General features: G+C 31.8%; 1 protein-coding gene across 2 annotated transcripts in view; it reads left to right on the top strand.

Moving 5' to 3' along the window:
- Positions 1–442: 442 nt before the first annotated feature.
- Positions 443–20,830, top strand: part of LOC143254338 (nonsense-mediated mRNA decay factor SMG8) — an 82,295-nt gene continuing 61,907 nt past the window's right edge. The window contains exons 1-8 of one of the 2 annotated variants that reach the window (XM_076509371.1): positions 443–572; positions 4,737–4,851; positions 5,597–5,635; positions 11,213–11,338; positions 13,527–13,610; positions 15,094–15,161; positions 18,812–18,989; positions 19,650–19,738. In XM_076509371.1, coding sequence (XP_076365486.1) covers positions 499–572; positions 4,737–4,851; positions 5,597–5,635; positions 11,213–11,338; positions 13,527–13,610; positions 15,094–15,161; positions 18,812–18,989; positions 19,650–19,738 — 773 coding nt within the window. In that variant the 5' untranslated portion in view covers positions 443–498. The remainder of the gene's footprint in view (positions 573–4,736; positions 4,852–5,596; positions 5,636–11,212; positions 11,339–13,526; positions 13,611–15,093; positions 15,162–18,811; positions 18,990–19,649; positions 19,739–20,830) is intronic. The other variant, XM_076509372.1, reaches the window with a different exon arrangement.

Here is a 20,830-nt window from a genome sequence, read left to right as displayed (position 1 = left end):
TCCGACATCCCTTAGATTGAGTTGCCTTTAGCACAACGGGAGTTGTTTTTAGCAGCTCTTTACATTTTCATTTACTTATTATAAAATCCGTATGTCTAGCCAAGTACTCCCATTTTGTAACTCCTTCATACTCCACTGGAAGTGAACAGAGCGCAGTTTCGTTAGAACTAAAAACAAACAACTATTATTATAAAAGGTAGTGTGTGTTTTTTCTTACAGTAAAGCCACATCAGGCGATCTGCTGATAAAAAGTAGCACCATAGGAAATGTCTACTGTTAGGCAAAACAGGATTTGAAAATCTTTCAAATCCCGGAGAAGAAATTGTAAGTCTCAAATTTACACAAGTTTATGTAAGGTGTCACATGAACAGGTGTTTTTATTTATTTTTGCATACTTATTTAATTTTTGTTTGAAATATTGTTCATGAACAATAGAGGGAAATGTACTCAAGAACTGAAAACTTAGTATGTGATAGTATTGATAACGAGATTATAAATATGGCGCCGTGCAGTAAAGTTTATCGAAAGGAAATTTCGTTCTCGGTTTCATCGTTGTCTGAAATTGATACAAGGTGGATTTAATATTTCTCAATATACGCATACCATATTATTTAACTGATAAGTTCTAGGCATTATTATATGTTTTATTTCTTTTATTTAGATTTGTATGCACAAGATAACGAAATAGGTATGACTTATTGTAATAACTAGTTGAAACTTGAATTGCTAATTAAAACTAGATTACAACATTCAGATAGGAACTGTTTTTATTTTAAAGTTTACTTAGAGATAGTCTTAGTTTAAGAGAATTTGTTTTGTTTGTTTTAAGCACAAAGCAACATAATGGACTCTCTGTACTCTGCCGACTATGGGCATCGAAACCCAGATTCTAACATTTTAAGTCCACAAAGATACCGTTGTGCCACTGGGGGGTTTCTTTCAGAGAACTATGCTTAATATCTATCCAGCAACATCGTACATTGCCAGTTATCAAAGGAACAGAAGTAACATGCCCTCTCGAGATGTATACTATTACTGTGCCTAACTATGAATAATTTATTATAATGTTCAATCTCCTAAATTAATTTTTATCTTAATAGTAAAATTATAGACTGTCCTTCTCAACATCTATTAAAAACAACAACATAAAGGTATCCAAGTTGCTAAAATACATTTAGCATGGCTTTCAACTTTAAATCTACTTTTGTCAAAATTGTAATACACTTAGAAGATTGCACAGTAAACTAATAATGATTAATCCAAAAGTAGTAGAACATTTAGCTACACCATGGTATACTGACCTCATTTTCAACCAATGTTCTCTCTCTAATGGTGTTGGCAAAACTTACATATAGTAGATATATTTTTGGTCTGATTAAGTAACTTGTTTGGACTTAACATTTTTATAAATTACACAGGATATTTAAGAACAATGAATTGTCACAGTTTTTGTTTTGTATTCAGACAAAAATTTTTTCATGTCTTTTACATTTTCTGATAATATTTTGAAACTCTTTAGTCTCTTGTATTCGACTGAAAAATGTGTTTGACAATTGTTTTATTAAAATAGAACTATTTCTTTCTAATGAGATGCCAATTTTATATAACAAAGTGCTGAACGTTTTTGCCACAGTGTGTAATTTATCATCTTAAAAAATACATTATAATTACCAAATTACTTACCTAATTAGATTCACACTTCGAAACAAACACTCTTTTGAAGTAATTTTCCTGACATAATCAAGTTTTCACTTTGAAACAGATCTAAAAATGAAAACAAACTTTCTAGATTTCATAAAAATGTAATAAAAAATTAAATGAAAAGACTATGTGGAAAATATTTGGATGATGTTAGAAAAACATGTTGGTTCAAGAAGTCTTGATAGAAATGAAGTAAATACCATATATAGGGTTTTAATTTCATTTTAAAAAAATAAGTAGGTGAGACATTGTCTATATCCATACCAAAGCCAAAAAACAATGAAACCATAACTTTTTGACAAGTGGACATGACTTTTTTAAGGAGTAAATGCAGACAATTATAGTTTAATTGTACATTTTAAATGACCAAACACATGTAAGACTAGTAGATTTACTGCAGGAATTAGATATTTTTCTTTTGTACTTGTAATCCAAGGGTCGCAGGAATTAGATGTTTTTCTTTTGTATTTGTAATCCAAGGGTTGCAGGAATTAGATGTTTTTATTTTGTACTTGTAATCCCAGGGTTGCAGGTTCTAATTTTCGTCAGACCGAGCATACTGTGGGGGCATTATAATGTGATGATCAATCCCACTATTTATTGGTAAAAGAGTCGCCCAAGAGTTGGCAATGGGTGATGATGACTAGCTGCCTTCCTTCTAGCCTTACACTGCAAAATTATGGATGGGTAGCACAGATAGTCCTCATGTAGCTTTGTACAAAATTCAAAACAAAACAAACCTTTTGTACCTTACCCACGAAGACAATAGATCAACCAATTGAAAGTGCTTGGGTTTCATCAAATTTATTTTTTTTGCAATATGAGCTACCATTCTTCTACCTTTAACAGAATTATCCCATATCAAATTTCATGCTATTTTTTTGGGATCTTGATGTCAGCACATCAAATAAAATTGTTCAGAGTCTTTGATTTGCAAAGAACAAAAGGCTACAGATTCTTTATTTCAGAAAATACTCAAGTTGCTAGTTTGTGTACCTACATCATCTCTAACAAATCACTTTAAATTATTCATGCTACAGCTTTGAAGATTGATGTTTGCAGATAATGTATAGCAAGTACAAGATAATATTTGTGGTGGTTATCATGATATGCATCACAGTTTTAATGTAACACACAGGCATCAAGGAATCATCTGGTCTTGTAAAGTTATCCCTTCATAACCATTCCTGAGAAAAAATAACAGTAAAAGTTAAACCCACTGTGATCTTAAGGAAGTCATTGATTTTATCTTAACTTAATGTTCTTGGGATTTATCCTGTAGTGAATAAAGAAAATTGACTATATTTTAAATTTATTACAAGTATACAAATTAAGCATGAAAAGCTTTTATTAAACTGTACAAGTCTGTTATAAATAATTTATATATGTCACAGAAGTATTTGCTCGCAAGGTAAGTTTGATTTGATGATATAAGTGACTGATTGACACTGACAACTCAGAACCCAACATAACATTTGTGCAAGCAACAAAATTGTTTTTGTCCATTATACAGTTTTTATATTGTATTTGCACAACTTCTAGGAACTTTGAAATTTATATCTACAGTTTTTGTGTTTTTTTCCCAGTGCTTGTGTATATTGTGTTTGGTATTCATTGTCCTGTACCACAAACGTTCACTAAATTGGAAATGCTGGATAAAATGAATAGTTGACAACTCTGACATCAAATACATAATACCGTGTTGATTGGCATTCTAAGTATAGATCATGGCACGTGCAGTTTGGGTTCCATTTATGCACATACCTCTAAACTCTTGTAAGGTGGCAATGTCCACTCTTTTTGATAGAAACTTATTTTATAAACTAATAATTATATATTTTTTAAATCTCCAGTATTTGTCCTAATGTTCTCAAAATTTACCACAAAGAAATTGTTTTTACTACGTTAATCTTTCGGATAATCTTGCACACTTAATAAGTTGCACCTTTTACTATCTTTCTTAGGAGAAAACATGATAGATTGCTATCCACTATGATACCTGTCATATCAGAAAGTCACCTAGTAAGCCTTCTTTAAGCCCTTTTCAGTAGGCCATATCCTTTCTTGAATAAGAAAACCAAAAATGTACACAGTATTCCAATTGAGGCCTAACTAGTGATTTACATAAAGAGAGAATAACTTCTGAGTTGTTATCAAACTCAATAGAACTTTTCTACAGCAACATACCACTGACTGAATGGATTGAGTAACTCGCCTATTGCTGTGTCAAGATCTTTTATCTTCAGTCATGTAGTTAGACAGGTTGACAAAATTATGTTAACCTGTATGCATTACCTTGCATTTCCTACAGTTAAGTCTGTTGCTAACTACATGCCAAGCTTACCAAATTGATCCAAATCATTCTGTGGTACTATAGTGTTCTAAACTAAAAGTGCACAAAAACTGAATATGAGAATAAACTTACTAATTTGTTAATTTCTGAGACACAGCACTAGCAGCAAAATATTAACAACATTTTGATTTTTTCCATCCAGCCCCTATCCAATCAAATCAACTAATCTTTTTCCCAGAATTCACCAATGTGATTTTCTTAACCATTTTTATGTGGCACATTAACCAAATCCTTTTGAAAATTTAAGTACACCACCATCTACATAACCAGGCATTAGTTACAAAGAAAGTGTGTTAATTTGAGAAAAAAATAAAAAATAGCGAGTTTGCATATCCACTTCAATGACCTTCTTTCAAAAATCTTGGGGAAAGATGTGTCCAATTGTCACAAAAATATTTAACAATTTTATTTCCGAATAAAATATCCAAGGCTTAACATTCATCACTAGGTACTATCACTAAATGGCCAAAACGAACCTCAGTCCTTTCCTTTGAGGTGATGAACTTAAATTTCATTAGTCAATATTAAAGGTAAGCCTGAAAGTTTAATTCATTGTGTCACTCAGAGCTTTTGAAAAAATTAAATTTGACCAAAGTGTTGCTTTTAATAAAATCCTTACCTCTTTAAAATGATACATTTCACTAAAATAGCATTTTTTTTTTCCTTCTGACATATTATTTAGCACATTGCCAAGAGACAAAGTATGCATTGTATCCATATTTGGAAAAAGCTCATTTTTGTCCAATGGATGTAAAGCCTTTTTAATTGATGAAGCACTTGGCAAGAATATTTTTCAGGTACATTTTTAAGTTTACCAACCATTCCTTGATTCTGTATTACTTCTTTGTTAAAAATATAAAACTTTGTTCTATCTTGGTGATCAATGTTTCTGAAAAAAAAGATTATTGCTTTCCCTACAAAATTGGAGCATTGTTCTATTTTGACAAGTGTAATAAGTACAGTTTTTGTTTTGGATACAATACAATGTTCATTAATATTTCTATTTTTGCTGAGTCATCAAAATAATTCCCCCTTTCAGAATTTAGACAAACTTTAAAACCCGAATCTGCTAAGTGCTTTTACTTGTTAATTTTTAATTGAATGAGTGTTGTTGTGGTCACAGTGATATGCATTATAAACAGTTTATATGTTTGCAAATGTATAATTTTGTCACTTTTGGTGACTTTGTGCCATTAAGATACCTGATATCTACAGTGTACCTATTGAGAAAGGGCAGTCAATGAATGTAACTATATTTTAGGAATGAAACTGCCTAGTTATCAAATTTTGATGTATGAAAAAATAAGTATATTGTGTAAATCTTTAAAAATAGACATCATGAAAAAGTTTATTACAATTATTACTATTAATTAAAAGTCCTATTACAAACTGAGCAATTAGTCATTGCAATCAGGTCATGTAGTTTTCATATTTAATAAGATGGCTTGGTAATGTTTTCTACATAATTTGAGAAAATATTTGAATTTATTGTTTAAAAGCATTTTATTCTCCAAATTCTTTGCAATATTTTCTTTTATACAGGGGATGTTTACAGATTCAGAAGAAATTAACTTAGATGAGGTATTATATCACTTATTTTTGTTAATAATAGAGTTAATCTTGAATTTATCCAATTTATTTAAAGGATTATTTTGTAGAAAATTTATTGAACCAAGTTTTCTAAATTAGTAAGCATGTCTTACTTTGATGTTTTCTCTTAAAACATATATACTTTAACACTAAAAATAATGTTTATTGCTATGAAATGAGTGAATATTTGATCATTGACAAATAACATGTGGTGATTTCTTTGATACAGGTGTTATTTTTGTTTGAAATCGCTTTGTCTTTTGCAATAGTTTTTAAGCCTCTGATCTATAAATCTAGTTTTAAATATAATCTGTAGTCGTGTAATAACTAGAACTATGTATACAGTATCAGTTTATGTCGTAACTACTTTACATTCAGAGACTGATGGGAAGTTTGAATTATTTGTTATGCTAGTTTCAGGCATAATGTTTCTGATTAACACTTTTAATGACTTTATATGGCTTCTGTTACAATGGATAAAACTTTGAGTGCAATTAATATTACTTTATAAATATTTGAATCGAGTATACAGAACGTGAGCTAAAATTAAAACAGTAGCTACATTTCTGAAGCATCTTTTACAGTGTAAATGAACATTTCAAAGACAGATGTTTAAATGTGTTAAAAAATAAAAATGTAAATGTATTATTAACTCACTTGTATATACAATTAGAATATTTCATAGATATATTTTTGATATCTGATTACTAGTTTGTGTTACACATTCTTTCATATCACACATTCTTTACTAGTATCAAAAGATTATTTCAGAGAATAACTTGAAAAATAAAACACTTAAATTATGATACACTTTGCAACATCACATGTAGGGTTTGCTCTGTTGTCTTCATACTTGGGCTAAGCTACAATGGTACATTTATATGCAAATTTTTCTTCACCAAAACCAGTAGTTATATTTAAAAGAACACGAGTGATTCTACGTCAGTTCTCGATTTCCTATCCCCTCTGTGGTAAGCTAACATTTCACTTGTCAGTGTTGAATACACTAAGCTTCCACAACTTCATTCATATATTCTTCTTTTCAATAAAATTACACGTTTTAGTAAGAAAAGAAAAGTCACAAATAAATTACCAGCTAGTCCTCCAAATAAAAGTAAATAATTATTTGTGACTATACAGTTAGGTGCTATTGAAACACCTAAAATTTTTTAGGTTGTTAGGAGTGAGTAAATGACTGTACATCAAAACTTACAAGTGAAAAATTCCTCAATGAATGGCATGGAATAGTAAAATATTATCTAAATTCTTGTACTCATGAATCATGAAAGTTATTCATAAAGGGGATTCCACAGGAATTTGCTCAATACTTTATCAGAAACAACATTCAAAACCTTACTTTTCAAGAAAGTCAAGACCACTCAGTTGTTGATAAAACTATGTGACACAAATTTTGTGCCTGGATAGTATGTGTTATTTCTTGATTGCTTATGTTGTAAAAGTACAGAAAGTGGCCATTATTCCCTTCAAACTTTGCTTTTGTGACCTGGATAATGCAATTTAGAAATTAACCTATTTTCTATGTAAAAACAGGCAAATTTGCACATTTTCATTTACATAAAGTCTGAATAAAACAACATATGAATCAAGATATACATGTATTTATACTAAAGTTATACAAAAATGTTTAGAAGTGAGTAGTTTTTCCAGGTTTTTGACTGTAATGTAAATCACTTTCATGTATCAGCCCCCAAATATAGTCTCCCATCATCTTTTCATTATATGTTCCTTGGTAGCGGCGTTTAAAGCCCAGTATATCTTGGTGGAAGTGCTCGCCTTGCTCCTCTGAGTATGCTCCCATGTTCTCCTTGAACTTTTCAAGAGGATTGTCAAGGATATGGACTTTCAGTGATGTCCTGCATCCCATTTTGCCGTAGTTCTTCACCAGATCCTCAACCAGTTCTACATAATTTTTGGCCTTGTGATTGCCCAAGAAGCACTGAACCACTGCGACAAAGCTGTCCCAAGCTTTTTTTTTCCTTCCTACTGAGCTTTTTGGGGAATTCTGTGCACTCCAGGATCTTCGTTATTTGTGGTTCAATGAAGTTACAGCTTTGGCCTTTGCCTCAGACAACTAAGGGAAGAAGTCTCAAAGGTACTTTAAGGCTGCAAATTCCTTATCAAGAGCTGCAATAAATTGTTTCATAAGACCAAATTTGATGTGCAATGGTGGGAACAACACCTGCTGGAGGTCCACTAGTGGCTCACACTTGACAGTGTGCTTCCCCACATAGAACTCGGTCCCTTATGGCTACTACTTCCTGTTGTAGTGTGCTGTGGTATCCGTACTGTCCCAAAGAAAAAGATAACAGGGAAACTCAGTAAAGCCTCCTTGGAGACCCATCGGCAATGCCACCATTTTGAAGTCTCCAGTAATTTCCCAGCCATACACATCATACTTCAAGGCTCCTAGCAAGGTCTTGATGCTGTTGTGTTCCTCTTTGGGGTGCACCAAATGAGCCAGGGGAAGAGACAGATACTTATTCCTGTTATGGAGTAGCACAGACTGGATACATTGTGGCAGAAATAGAGCCCATCTTGACAAGTTAAGAAGCTTGAAAAATGTCGGTGACGTTTCCTCTGACTTGTGACTTGCACATTTTCATCTGACAAATCCAACTCCTTGAGCCTAGGTGTCAAAAGCTCAGCATTTGATTTTGTTAGACCAATATCTCTGATCAAGTCATTGAGGTCTCTTTGGTTGTGGTAGTGTGAGTGTTTCTCACCAGCTGCAGTTCTGAAATTGTAATCTGGGTCTTCAACGTCTACTTCCTCTTCTGATTTGCTACTCTCTGGCAGAGTGGGTACAGGGAGCTCAGAGCAATGTGGCATTGGAGAGATGGACGATGGAAGGTCTGGATATGTGATAACAGGTGAATTCTTGCCAGCCTGACATTTGGAAGGGTCCACCATGTAAAAATAGCAATTGCTTGAATGATCAGTGGGTTCATGCCAACTTCTTGGAATAGTGAACTTTATGGCTTTTTTTTCCTCTCTGTACCATCCTGTAAAAGAGCAAAATAAATCTGAAGAATAAATTTATTTCATCCACAACTGCAGAGATACCAACAATTAAGATTTGAGCATAATCATTACAATTTTGGTGTATACATTACGACTATACACTCATACAGACAAATATTATGACTTGTTGCAACTCCCAAATTATTATATATTATATAAGCCTATATAATAAAGTGATAAATTGTTCCCCCAAGGCTCAAAAGGGTGAAAAGAAAATTTGTAGTGAGATACAAATAAATTTTAATAATAAATAAAAGACATAGTCCAAATGGCTGCTTGCAATAATCATGTTTGTGCTTGAAATAATAAAAAATATTTGTATCTCCGACATCTACCAATAGTTTGAGTGCGGTGCTTCTCCATACTGGGTACTTGGGGGAACGCATAGTTATGTCATCAGTACTTGTCAGTCAATCAGCGCTCGCGTAGATGGGTATTTCTCGTTTTCTAAGTGGCATAGAAACACCAATGTGATCGTTTGCAAGATGGAAAAAAAGAGGCATCGTTCACCAGATTGTCTTGTTTCTAGCAAATCTGAAAGGACTAAAACTGTGAATCAAAAATTTAGGAAAGATTATAGTGCAAAATATCCAGTCATTCCATCAAAAGTCATTGACAGTCATGTGTTTTGTACAGTTTGTCACATTGATTTTTCTGTGGCACATGGTGGGATAAACGATTGTTCCAGACATACAAAATCGGCATCTCACCAACAAAAGGCTGAGGTGAAGACAAAAATTATGCAGATAACAACATTTATGAGTAAGAATTTCAAAACAATTTTTTAAATTTTATTTATTAAATACACAAAACACAGTCATAAATGAGCAATCTATAGCAGTAGTAAATAATAATAGTTATAACAATAATATAATAATAAACAGTTTAGAGACATTGGTCAGGCCTAGTAGCCACAAATAATAAAGGGCTCTATCTACAATCATTACGCTTAGTCATTTGAAATAGTTGGCATCTCTACAACTGATGTGTAAGAGGTTTCTGCAAAATATTTTATATGTGATATTTTTTCTATACTATTGGAAATTTAAAAAAAAATTAATTTTTGAAAGGTTTATAAGTTGTATGATATAAAATCTTACTATTTAAGCAAGCAAAAATTGCCTACCTTATCTTCTAGAGTGTTTTTTCAGTGCTCGCAGGTAAAATGAGGTGCCCAGGGTTTGTATTGATCCCCGACAGGCATGCTGAAATATGTCTTGTAGACTTCACAGATTTTAGCAGATGCTGTCACAGAGTACTTTTATGCTCTTGTCTTGATAAATTGGCCACATACATAGCAGAATGCTTCTGGAGAATGCTTGCAGCTTCTTGATGCCATCTCTGATAAAAATTAGATAGGCCTATGTGTTCACTTAGGCAGCTAGAAATAAACTGCAGTGGTAAGTGGTGAGTCCCTGTATATATATTACTATGGAAAGTTCTATAGAATTCTAAAAAGATCTTGAAAATTCTCATAAGTTTGAGAAAATTCTCTGTCAGCTACTCAGCACTGAATCTACCTGGAATTTTCTGGAAAATGGGTAAATTTGAAAAGTTCATTATGCCAGTCACAAAAGCAAAATTTGAAGAGAAAAATAGGCCTTTTCCATTTGCTTTAGGCATAAGCAATTGAGAAATAACACTTTCTGCCTGTGAACAAGAAAAAGTGAAAATTTTGTTATATAGTGTAATAAGCAAAAAACAGGATTTCACAATTGCAGACAAAATCAAAGTTTGTCCTTTTTTCACATTATTATTGCCCCTTGCTAGTACAGTGGTAAGTCTACAGATTTACAATACTAAAATCAGGAGTTAGATTCCCCTTGGTGAGCTCAGCAAATAGCACGATCTGGCTTTGCTATAAGAAAACATGCACACACACACATTATTATTATTAAGTCGACAGGAAAATTGGCTGGTTTGCACCTAGGCCTAGAAAGATCTTGTATACATTATGAACCACAGTGTCTGTCTGAGCTTCTGTATCTGTTCTCCTTGAAAAGCTGCATATTGGGGCAAAGCTCAACAATCACTTTTGAAATAATAAAAGGACAGGCATGAATAATGTTGATGTGAAATTTTATTTTGAAAGCAGGATATTCAACATTAAATTGTTAGGACATAATCACACAGTCATTCAAATTTCAAAATGTAACGTAACTTAAAGAGTAAAAATGTATATTTACCATATGTTATTGTTGAGCAGCTCTTAGCATGACTAAAATCCCCAACAATTACTTTTTATAACATATTGTATAAGTAAGTAGCTCAGAGCTTTGACTCTTAGTGAAACCAAGAATGCAGCACTGTTATTCTTTTAAAAATACATGAAATAATTTCAACTCTTCTTGGGCACTTTTGCTTGTATGCATATATATTTCTTTCACTTTGTTTTTTTTTTAAAAAAAAGGTTATTACACTCAGACCATTCTGAGAGAAAGTAGTCTGGTGTAGTGAATAACTGATGTTTTATTATAACACCAAATTGAGACACTCAATTCAAGAGGATAAAATGTTTTTTTGTAGCCTGCAGATATTCAAGGTTTCTATCACCCAGAAGGTCGTGTCATTTTTCTTCATCTTATTGGAAGTTTTGACACACAGTGTTTGCTGCAGAAGTGTCATAGTATTGAAAACGAATTGAAAGAAAAAGCAAGTATATTATTACATAGGTATATTTTAGTGGATAGTATTGACAAACGGTGAATGACAGCAATATGATATTATTATTTTTCATTTGGTATACATATCATTAATGAAAACAAAGTGATTTACTGAAGTTATTACTAGCAACTGGTTTTGTGACCTAAATGTCTTTGTCTATACATGGGAAAAGCAAGATTTAAATCTATAAGAATAAAAAACAGAATTAAGATTAGTAAATAAGTAACAGAGGTAAAAATCAAGTACATTTAGATAATAGTAAAACCAACTACCAACTAAAAATATGGAAATTAAGTTCACATCATGACATTAATTTGGGCCTGGCATGGCCAAGTGATTAGGGCACTTGACTCTCAATCCAAGGATCGTGGGTTCAAATCCCTGTTCTCTTTCAGTCATGGAAAGCTGCCTTCTCTTTAGACTTTAGGGATGGCTAGTGCAGATAGTCCGTATGTAGCCTTGCACAAAATTTGAAGTAAACCTAAACATTAAAGCATGTTAGTTATCAGTCTTGAGTGAAAGTTTACCCTTTCCTTAAATATTGGTTATCTGTGTAGAATCCATTAAAGTCACTGTTTCTTTAGTTTAATGATTTATTTATTATTTAATGAGTTTTCTTACAGATCCAAAATTGTATAACATTGAAAATAGAGGTTATTTTATGACATTTTCATTTAAGATTTCAGTTAAAATCTTTGAGTGCTTGACAAGTTTATTTTAAAGTGGAGTTCTAATTTGAACAATAGGTGATAATAGTATAGAATGTTATTTTCTGGAGTACCACAGTTGTTTTTACCAGGTAAATCTTTTCTATTGAAATGGAATATATAAACTTGATAAAAAAAAAAACTTCCACATACTGAATGACTGAGAAAAATTGGTGTAGAATTATAAAATTAAAATAGCACTAATCATTTTATTATGTTGCTATTATACTCGACTCAAGTTCACACAGACCAGGCTGATCTATAGTGGTTAGTGTGTCCAAAGTGTTCATGCTCCTGCTGCAGGAAGAAACGTGCTTTACATTTTATGGTTGTGACTGCATTAACTTCTCAGTGTGATAATCAAAACAGTCAGACAAGAGTAGCCCAAGAGATGGTGGTTTGTCTTTTGATCTATCACAGTTAGAGAAGGTATTGTGTAGCTTTGCTTGAAATTTTTAAAAAAAGCAAACTAATTTAATGAAACTTTGTCAGGTGTTAAACTGGGGATGACAGACATTAGCAGTATTTAAAAGGTGAAGGAACTTTAGCCACCAGGTTAGCTGAATTCCATTTTCATTACCTCAAAAAGGTTCAAAACCCTGCACCACAGTGTAGTCAGTACTGTTGATTGCTAATAACTACATTAAAACACTTCAAATAAAATTGAATTCATATGAGAACTTATTTCCATTATAGTGCACATTTTGTTAGAGTGAGTTAACATTTAGTGATTTTGATGTGATTTTCGGTGATATTTCATTTGCTTAACTTTATCAATTTCAGATTCCAAACAATTTTGATCACATACACAACATTGGAAATTTGACATTTTGATTTTCAATAAATTATTTATAAACAAAAAGCTGTAAAACATTTGTTGTTAGTTTTGTCCCAAGTAGTACAATCAGAGTTTTAATTTTATGAGTACATATTTTAGTAACATATTAAGCAAATTCTGAAGTTCCAAAGAAATGGTTTAAAAGACTGTAATGGGTAAAGAATTGTATATTTTGAAAGTTCAGAGGAAGGTAATATTACTCAAATACCAACCACATAGTTTTTTTTGTTTTCTTTTTAGTTACTATTAACCATTTATTTTGTAAAAACCAAAATGATAGTAATAAATCAGCTACTTGTTAATATTACAAAATTTTTGTTATTAAAATTCAAATATTATTTTGCACAAGAAATGTATTATTTATTATAAGAATCTAATAGTTGTGATTTTTTTTTTTTAAATTTGAATGATATACTGACATTTTTGTACCAAAAAATCTTTGGTTATTTAACATTAAAATACTTGGCCTTGTTTATGTGTAGCTTAATAATTACGAAAAACTTTATAAGCTAATATTTTCAGACCAAAATAATGTTGATTTAACTTATGATAAACTAGTGCAAAATAATCCTTAGTTTTGAGGTGAATTTTTTTTATAAAGTTGGAGCATATAGTTTTGTTTTAATTTCAGACATTTTTGGAAGTCTGGAGTGATCTTCAGTGCTCTTTTTCCAAAGCTCTCCTGTTAATTTTCCATCTGTCACATATCATTCTGGTAAGTATGTGTTAAAAAAAAAAAGAAAACAGATAAGCTATACAATACATAGATAAGATAAGAAATCCTAGGTGTTAATATGAGGGAAAATTATAAAAACCCTATAACTTGAGTGTTTTCAAAAGGTGGAACTAGCTTCTTTAGGTTTTTATTGTTTTATATTAAGACTTCTTGAGCCAAAATGTTTTTCTGACATCACGAATATGAAGTTAAAAGTACACTTATTGTTCAGTTATTTATATAAGCTTATTTATATCTGTACGCTAAAGATTCTGAAAGTTGGGTGAACATCTGTTGCTAAGAAAAAAAATAGTAAAGTGTGCAATTTGAAAAAGTAGCCTTGTTGTGAATCTTATAGGTTCCTGAGGTATGAAGAAAATTGTATTATATGAATTAAGAAATAAAGTATATTTAACTTGTTCACTATGACCTTTGCTCTGGGTGGGTCAAATTGTGTACGTAATGTCCCTCTAGTGTCACATTGAAAAACTAATTAAACAACTTTTATTAATGTGTGTCAATAAACGTGGCATGAAAGCCTAGTTCATGGTTTAAATTTTTATATTTTTTGAGATTTACCTTTATTTCAAAAAGATTTAGAAAATTTGGTCTTTTTATCACATGAGGTTTCAAAATCAGCTTCCTCCACTTCAGTGTTTCCTAATTTCAAAAATAGGCTGTTACAATTTCCATCCAATCAGAACCACAGACTAAACATAATCACTAGCATATTTGTCAATCTGTTCATGGTATATCTGCTGGAAACAGTTTATGGACTCCTATAGTGACTTATTAGTTTTGATTGTAAGATTACTACTCCAGTAAAACAGCATTATAACTATAAAATTAAAAGAGATGTGAAAGGTTTAACAGTCAAAACTGTTTAGATAAGTAATTTGGAAACATTTTGATCAACACTGTAATTGCTGCTGAGAAAACAATATAATTCCTCATTTCATGTTTCTCAACTTTTCAGTTTATGCTAATGATCTCTATATGGTTAATTTAAAAGTAGTTTTGATGCTTATGTTGTTTTATGCTTAAAAATGAAATGTACCACTTTGTACTGTACTTACTACCATCTTGTTTTTACATTAAGCCTATTTATGTATGAGCACTACATGGGGAGAGATTAAACTCAATGTATCAAGTTTCACATATAAATTAATGAAACTAAGTTAATGTTTAAACACCTTTTATAACATTTGGTAAGTTTCTCTGTTAATCATCTTGTGCAGCTTAAGTCAAAAGTGATGTGGCAATATATTTTCTTGCAATATTTTTACACCTGAATAGGAAGCTTGCTGGAGCTTATTTCTGAAAATATTACAAAACCTTGTAAAGAATGGAAGGCATTACATAGATAATTTTATTTCACTGCATTCTTCTAAAGCTAGTTATATGTATATCTCTAGATACATGCAAACAGAGAATAAGCTATTTGTTTCTGATGTTATACAACTGTTTTATCTAATGTTTTTAGGTCGCACATCCAACTACTACCTTTGATGTTAGTTATATCCACCTCTTCCAGACTCTGGATTCTGTCAGGTAAAGTATTTTTCAAAGAAAAACTTGAACAAATAATCTAATTTTGCTACATTGTGTATTTCATGTGGTAGTGATTTCTGTAGAATTTGATGACTGGGGTCCAATCTACTCTTCTGTGTTTGTATTCATACAAAATTGTTTTAGTCATAGGATGCTGATGTTTTTCATCAATATAAATTTTATCACCTCTGAGTCAGGTTTCAATATGTGGACCATCTGTACATGCATCAAGTCAAGTTTCAGTGTACAAACCACCTGAACAAGCCTCAGGTCAGCTTTCAGTTTGAAGATGATCCACACATGCACCAAGCCAGACTTCAGTGTGAATGTCAGTTGAGTTTGCACAAGTTTGGTTCTTGTTTGAATATCATCTGAGCTTCTACCAAGTCAGGTTCTAACATAAAGATCATTTGAGTATGTACAATGAAAGTTGAACAGTTTAAAGCTTTAAAATTAAAAAAAATTTAAGGTGCCCACTTATAAAAAGTTATTAACATCAAGCCACCTAACAAAGGTGATTTATTTCATTTTGCCCTGAAGATTCTTATATAAAGGAAACACCAACCTCCAGTAATATATCAGCCTTCTGCCATCAGACCTGACTATCTTTCTTAATGAATTTTACATCTATAACTGAAATCTATTCTCAGTGGGTGGTCTGTGTATAATTCTGTGCATTCCAATTTATATTCCATGTTATTAAGCTCAAACCTTTTGGGTCTTCCTTCATTGCATTCTCTTTATAAACTTTCACATCTCAATATTTCTTCTGTCAGTGGGTAACAGTTCAGTTTGTAGACTTAGAATTCTAAAAATCCAGTGCTCAGTTCCCTGTGGTAGACAGTGTAGGTAATCCATTGTGTAGCCTTGCACTAATAAAGCAATAACAACTCAACATTCCTATTACTGTCTTTTTCCTGTCATTTAAGAAAGACTAGTCATACCCCTAAACTTCTTCCACATTTATTGCTTCTAGGGGTCTGAATGACTTCCCCAGTGACATTACTTCTAAACATAAAATCACACCATGCAAGATTAACTTAAGTGCTCTTAAACGCACTTTACTGATGGACTCTCATTTTACTTTTGGCCCGACTTGGCCAGATGAGTTGAGGCATTCAACTCATAATTCGATGGTCGTGGTTTCAAATCCCCGTCACACCAAACATGCTTTCAGCTGTAGGGGCATTATAATGTGACGGTCAATCCCAATATTCGTTGGTAAAAGAGTAGCCCAAGAGTTGGCAGTGGGTGGTGACAACTAGCTGCCTTCCCTCTAGTCTTACAATGGTAAATTAGGGACGGAAAGCGCAGATATCCCTTGAGTAGCTTTGCACGAAATTTAAAAAAAAAAAAAAAATCGCTTTCACATTGTTTTTGAAAATAAGTATTGCACAAAATAGTTCTTTCTGTTAACAAACCAGAAGAGTTGGTGTGGAAATGGGAGTGGCTCAAACTCTTCTGCTGGTTGCCAACATTACAGAGATTAATTACTGTGACAATTATTGATGTAATTATAAACTACCAAGTATTCCATTAATTAATTTTTTTTACAGAAATAATTACAACAATCTTAACATGTTTAAAGCATCTTGAGATGAAGGAAGTTTTTTTCTCACTAGAGGATGCTTAAATGAACTTATTGTTCACTTATATAGTAAAGCTTTCAAATGGTCACCAGGCAGCTATTTTCTTGAATGCCTCTGACAGTTTATGTAATAGGATATGCAGTTGCAGGAATAGACAACCAGAGATCAGTATATTGGAATGAACATTTCTGTGCTAGTGTTTCTTGCCTGTGGTCATATGAACTTGTTTGTATGATAAATCTGTTATTATTTTCAGGTATCTAATACATTAAATATCATGATAGTTCTACTTAATATAGTATTTTGTTCTGCTGTTGGTTGCCAATTCACATAATTCAAGACTGATCTTTTGAAGGTTGGCCAAAAGAGAAACGATTATAGCGTTAAAACCAACAATTTTGAAAACTCTGAATATTTTTCCTTTTTTAAAGAACATTTTATTTCAGACATTCGAGGTACAGTTCTGAAAATAATCAGACATAATAATTGTCACCCACGAACGTGTGGATCGTGGTTTGTTTGTTTTTTTTGGAGAGGTTGTAACTTCTAAGCAGCTTAACTGACAATTATCTGCCATTTAGATTTATGGTTATTTTTAGCTGTAATATAGCAGCTCATAGAACAGCTCTGAGTTGTTGTTTTTATGATTTTATTTCAAAGTACAAACCTTAAGCTCTTAGCTTCATCTCTTGACCAGTTTAAGATCTAATTCCATCTTCTTTGTTACAGTCTTGGAACTACATGTATATTTATTGTTTCACTTCTCTTGCTTTACTTGTTTTCTACAGAAAATCTGTTCATTCCTCATTCTGTCCATACGTAATGCTTCACTTTTTTTCTTTCCTTCATGTATTGATAAAAGCAGTTAAGCATATTCTTGATGACGAGAAACCCACCTGCAACGCCCCCTACAATCCCGTACCTGTTTATACTCTCGTCCCTAAGACGTGCATTTATCAGTGGTCACATTCAAACTCTCTCTTTCTTAACCTGAAGATAACCTCGGAAGGTCGAAATTTGTTCTCTCTTTATCAATAAACATAATAATACCCATGCCAGTTGTTCTGAGATACATTGTTAAGCATATTATCTATCTTGTATATTTAACTATTTTGTACCTTAAGACAGTGAAATCTTACACCTACACTTGTGGTTTTATTTGTGTTCTTACTCCCATTTCATAAGACTGTAACATTTATTGTATTTTACCTTGCTCTTCATAAACTTTGTTTTTTCATTTTTCTGTTGTCACATTGTTAATTCTATTTCTTGCATTTTATCTTACCTTGTTTATGAGAGTGTGTTTCTTTCTTCTACATGCATTGCATGATATATTCCTCTCTCCTTTGTAATATTACAAAAGATAAATGTATTTGCTCTTGTTTCAGTACCATCTGACATTTTGGTCAGTTATCTTTTTCATCAATGAAACTTGTTAGAATAGATTTATTGATTAATTATCTTAATTTATTTTTTTTACTAATATTGTTAGTCTGTTCAATAGGTAAATTGGCCACAAAATCATAAGTTTATGTTTGTAGCTCAGAATCCTGCATCTAGAACAGAAATTATTTGTTTAATTAGGATGTGCAACTGATCGTTTTTCATTCTAACTACCATACCGTAATCCACGATAATCCTCATCCACATTGACTATTTGAATGAATATGTACGTGTGTATGATGTACAAGTTATGTACTGTTGAATATGCAATAGTCATGTAATAGTTGTACAAGTCTCGCATATTTCTTAATATACAGAAATCTTGAATTAAAATTACTGTAATGTACATGAAGTGCCTTGTGGTTAAGCAATTAAATCTATCAAACTGTTGGTTATATGGTGCTTTTGGCTAATAAAATAGGGGCGGCTAACTCAGATAGCTTTTGTGTAGCTTTGCACGAAATTCAAAACAAACAGTACCATAAGCTTTGGAAAGTAGTGTTGATTTGAAGGATATTTTACTAAGTGTGATATATAACTCTATAAAGTTACTATATTTAATGAAAGTTCATTTAATTAGAAGAAATTGAACTTTAATTTTATTAAAATACTACACAGGCAGAAAGCAGTTCCATGCCTCACAGACTTGCTTCAGAGTTTTCCCATTTCCCAGGACTGGGTACAAGCAGGCAGGCCATGCTCTCCTCGTGTTTTGTTCATTTTTCAAACCAATTCACCGGAGTTTCAAAGTGAAAGTACTGATAGCAGTGATGGCACAGGAAAGCCAAGGTCAAAGGTTAAATCTGAATTCTGTAATTGTTTAAAACATTTCAGTCAGATACGCAAATGCAACTCACTCACTCCACATAGTAAATGACCAAGAAAAGAAACGTCAACTGGTAAAAAGGTCATCTTAAAACACTTGCAATTGTTTCTTGATTGTTTTTATTTCTTAAAATGTTTCAAGTTGACTAATTGGTGATGATGATATGGGAAGTGATCCATTCTTTTTTGTAATATTTAGTAAAAAAAAAAAACCTTTAGAATATGAAATAGATCATTAAACATTTTCTAAGTCTAATGTTGCTGATAAACTTTGGTTTAACTTATCGAGAGATTGTCTTTCATATTTATTAGTAACGTAAAGCTGCATATGTAATAACTCATTCTTTGAAGAATGTTAATTTCTGTCAGTTTTATTAAGTACCTGTTCAACCACCTTTGATTTGAAGGTAGCAACTTCTTTTGTGGAGGTATAAAGAGAGAGTGTATACCTGTTGCTTAAACTAATAGTGTTTTGTGTTTTCAGAACTTGAAGAACCTGTTTAACTAGATACGAGAATTATAATATTAAATTGTACTGTATGTGACAAACTAATATTGTAAATTTATAAACAGCTTTCAAGATAGGAAATACTGATATTCAAACGTGTAAACCTGAAATTATCTCTGATAGAAATTCCCTCCAATAAAGAGGTTGGAGCACGCTCTAGAAGATCAGATATACAGAATATTGCGCAAAAGTCGTGTAATTACCAACATAAGGTAGGCCTTAATAATGCTTGTAAGTCTTGATAAGATAACAGTAATTGAAGTATTTTTACTGCTCAAAAAGAAAACAAAGTTTTAGAGTAATTTTTTATGATGAGTGTTGATTTGATTGCTTCCTTGATGAATAAGTTCATTTCTGTATTACAAGTTTTGGAATGCTTTAACATGTCCAGTTACCACATTTTTAATGCAACATATCATATAACAATGTTTCAGTGTATTGTGTTAAATTAAGAACTATGGTACAGTTAATCAAAACCTTACTAACAAATTGCAATAGAGGTTTTGAGACTGCTTGATTGGGTAATGAAGAAACTCTATAGATATGTATAATGTTTCAAGATTTTGTCATTCTCAGATACTGTTTTCATTACCGAGTCGAGCCATCCAAAACCTTTATTTTCTTAAAGATGGGCTTGTCATTATCAAGTTTGAATGCAATAGAACTGTTGTAGAGTATTAATCAATAATTAAAAGTGTTTGATCAGGTGTTTATAACTTATTATAATCTCAAACACGAGAATCAGTAAGCAATATTAATCAGTGATGTCGAGAAAACCCACTTGTAGAGAAAAATATACATGTAAAAATGGCTCGTTTGGTTTGAGAATGTTTTATTTTTTCTCCACAAAGAACCTGACAATGGCTGAAGAAGGTCGAAACGTTGTTCGCTCCTCTACGTAAAATATTTTCTCAACCCAAATGAGCTGTTTTTACACGTATATTTTTCAGCAAGCAATATTGTTAATATCAGATCACAAAATAATAATGAAATTATGGGAAAAACTATTTGTAGAAAAACCTAATTTATTAGATTATATAAAAACAATATTAGAAACTTAGAAATAATAAAAATAATATTAAATGAAAAGTAAATATGAAACATTTGTATTAAATCTCTTAACAATCAAATATCTCTCACGTGTGTCACAGCTCTTCAGTCTTGATTGTCTGTTTAATTTCTGATTTGAAGGTTTTTTATTTCCTAACTAAACCAAAATGGTACATATTGTATCTAAAGACATAATGAATACAAGTGTAAAGAAGTTATAATGTTATTGTACATTGGTTAGGCCATATTTGGAA

Source organism: Tachypleus tridentatus, chromosome 6 (genome assembly GCF_004210375.1).
Source record: "Tachypleus tridentatus isolate NWPU-2018 chromosome 6, ASM421037v1, whole genome shotgun sequence".
Classification (NCBI taxonomy): Eukaryota; Metazoa; Arthropoda; class Merostomata; order Xiphosura; family Limulidae; genus Tachypleus; species Tachypleus tridentatus.
The sequence above is the reverse complement of the archived record's forward strand: the minus strand, read 5'-3'. Positions and strand labels throughout refer to the sequence as shown.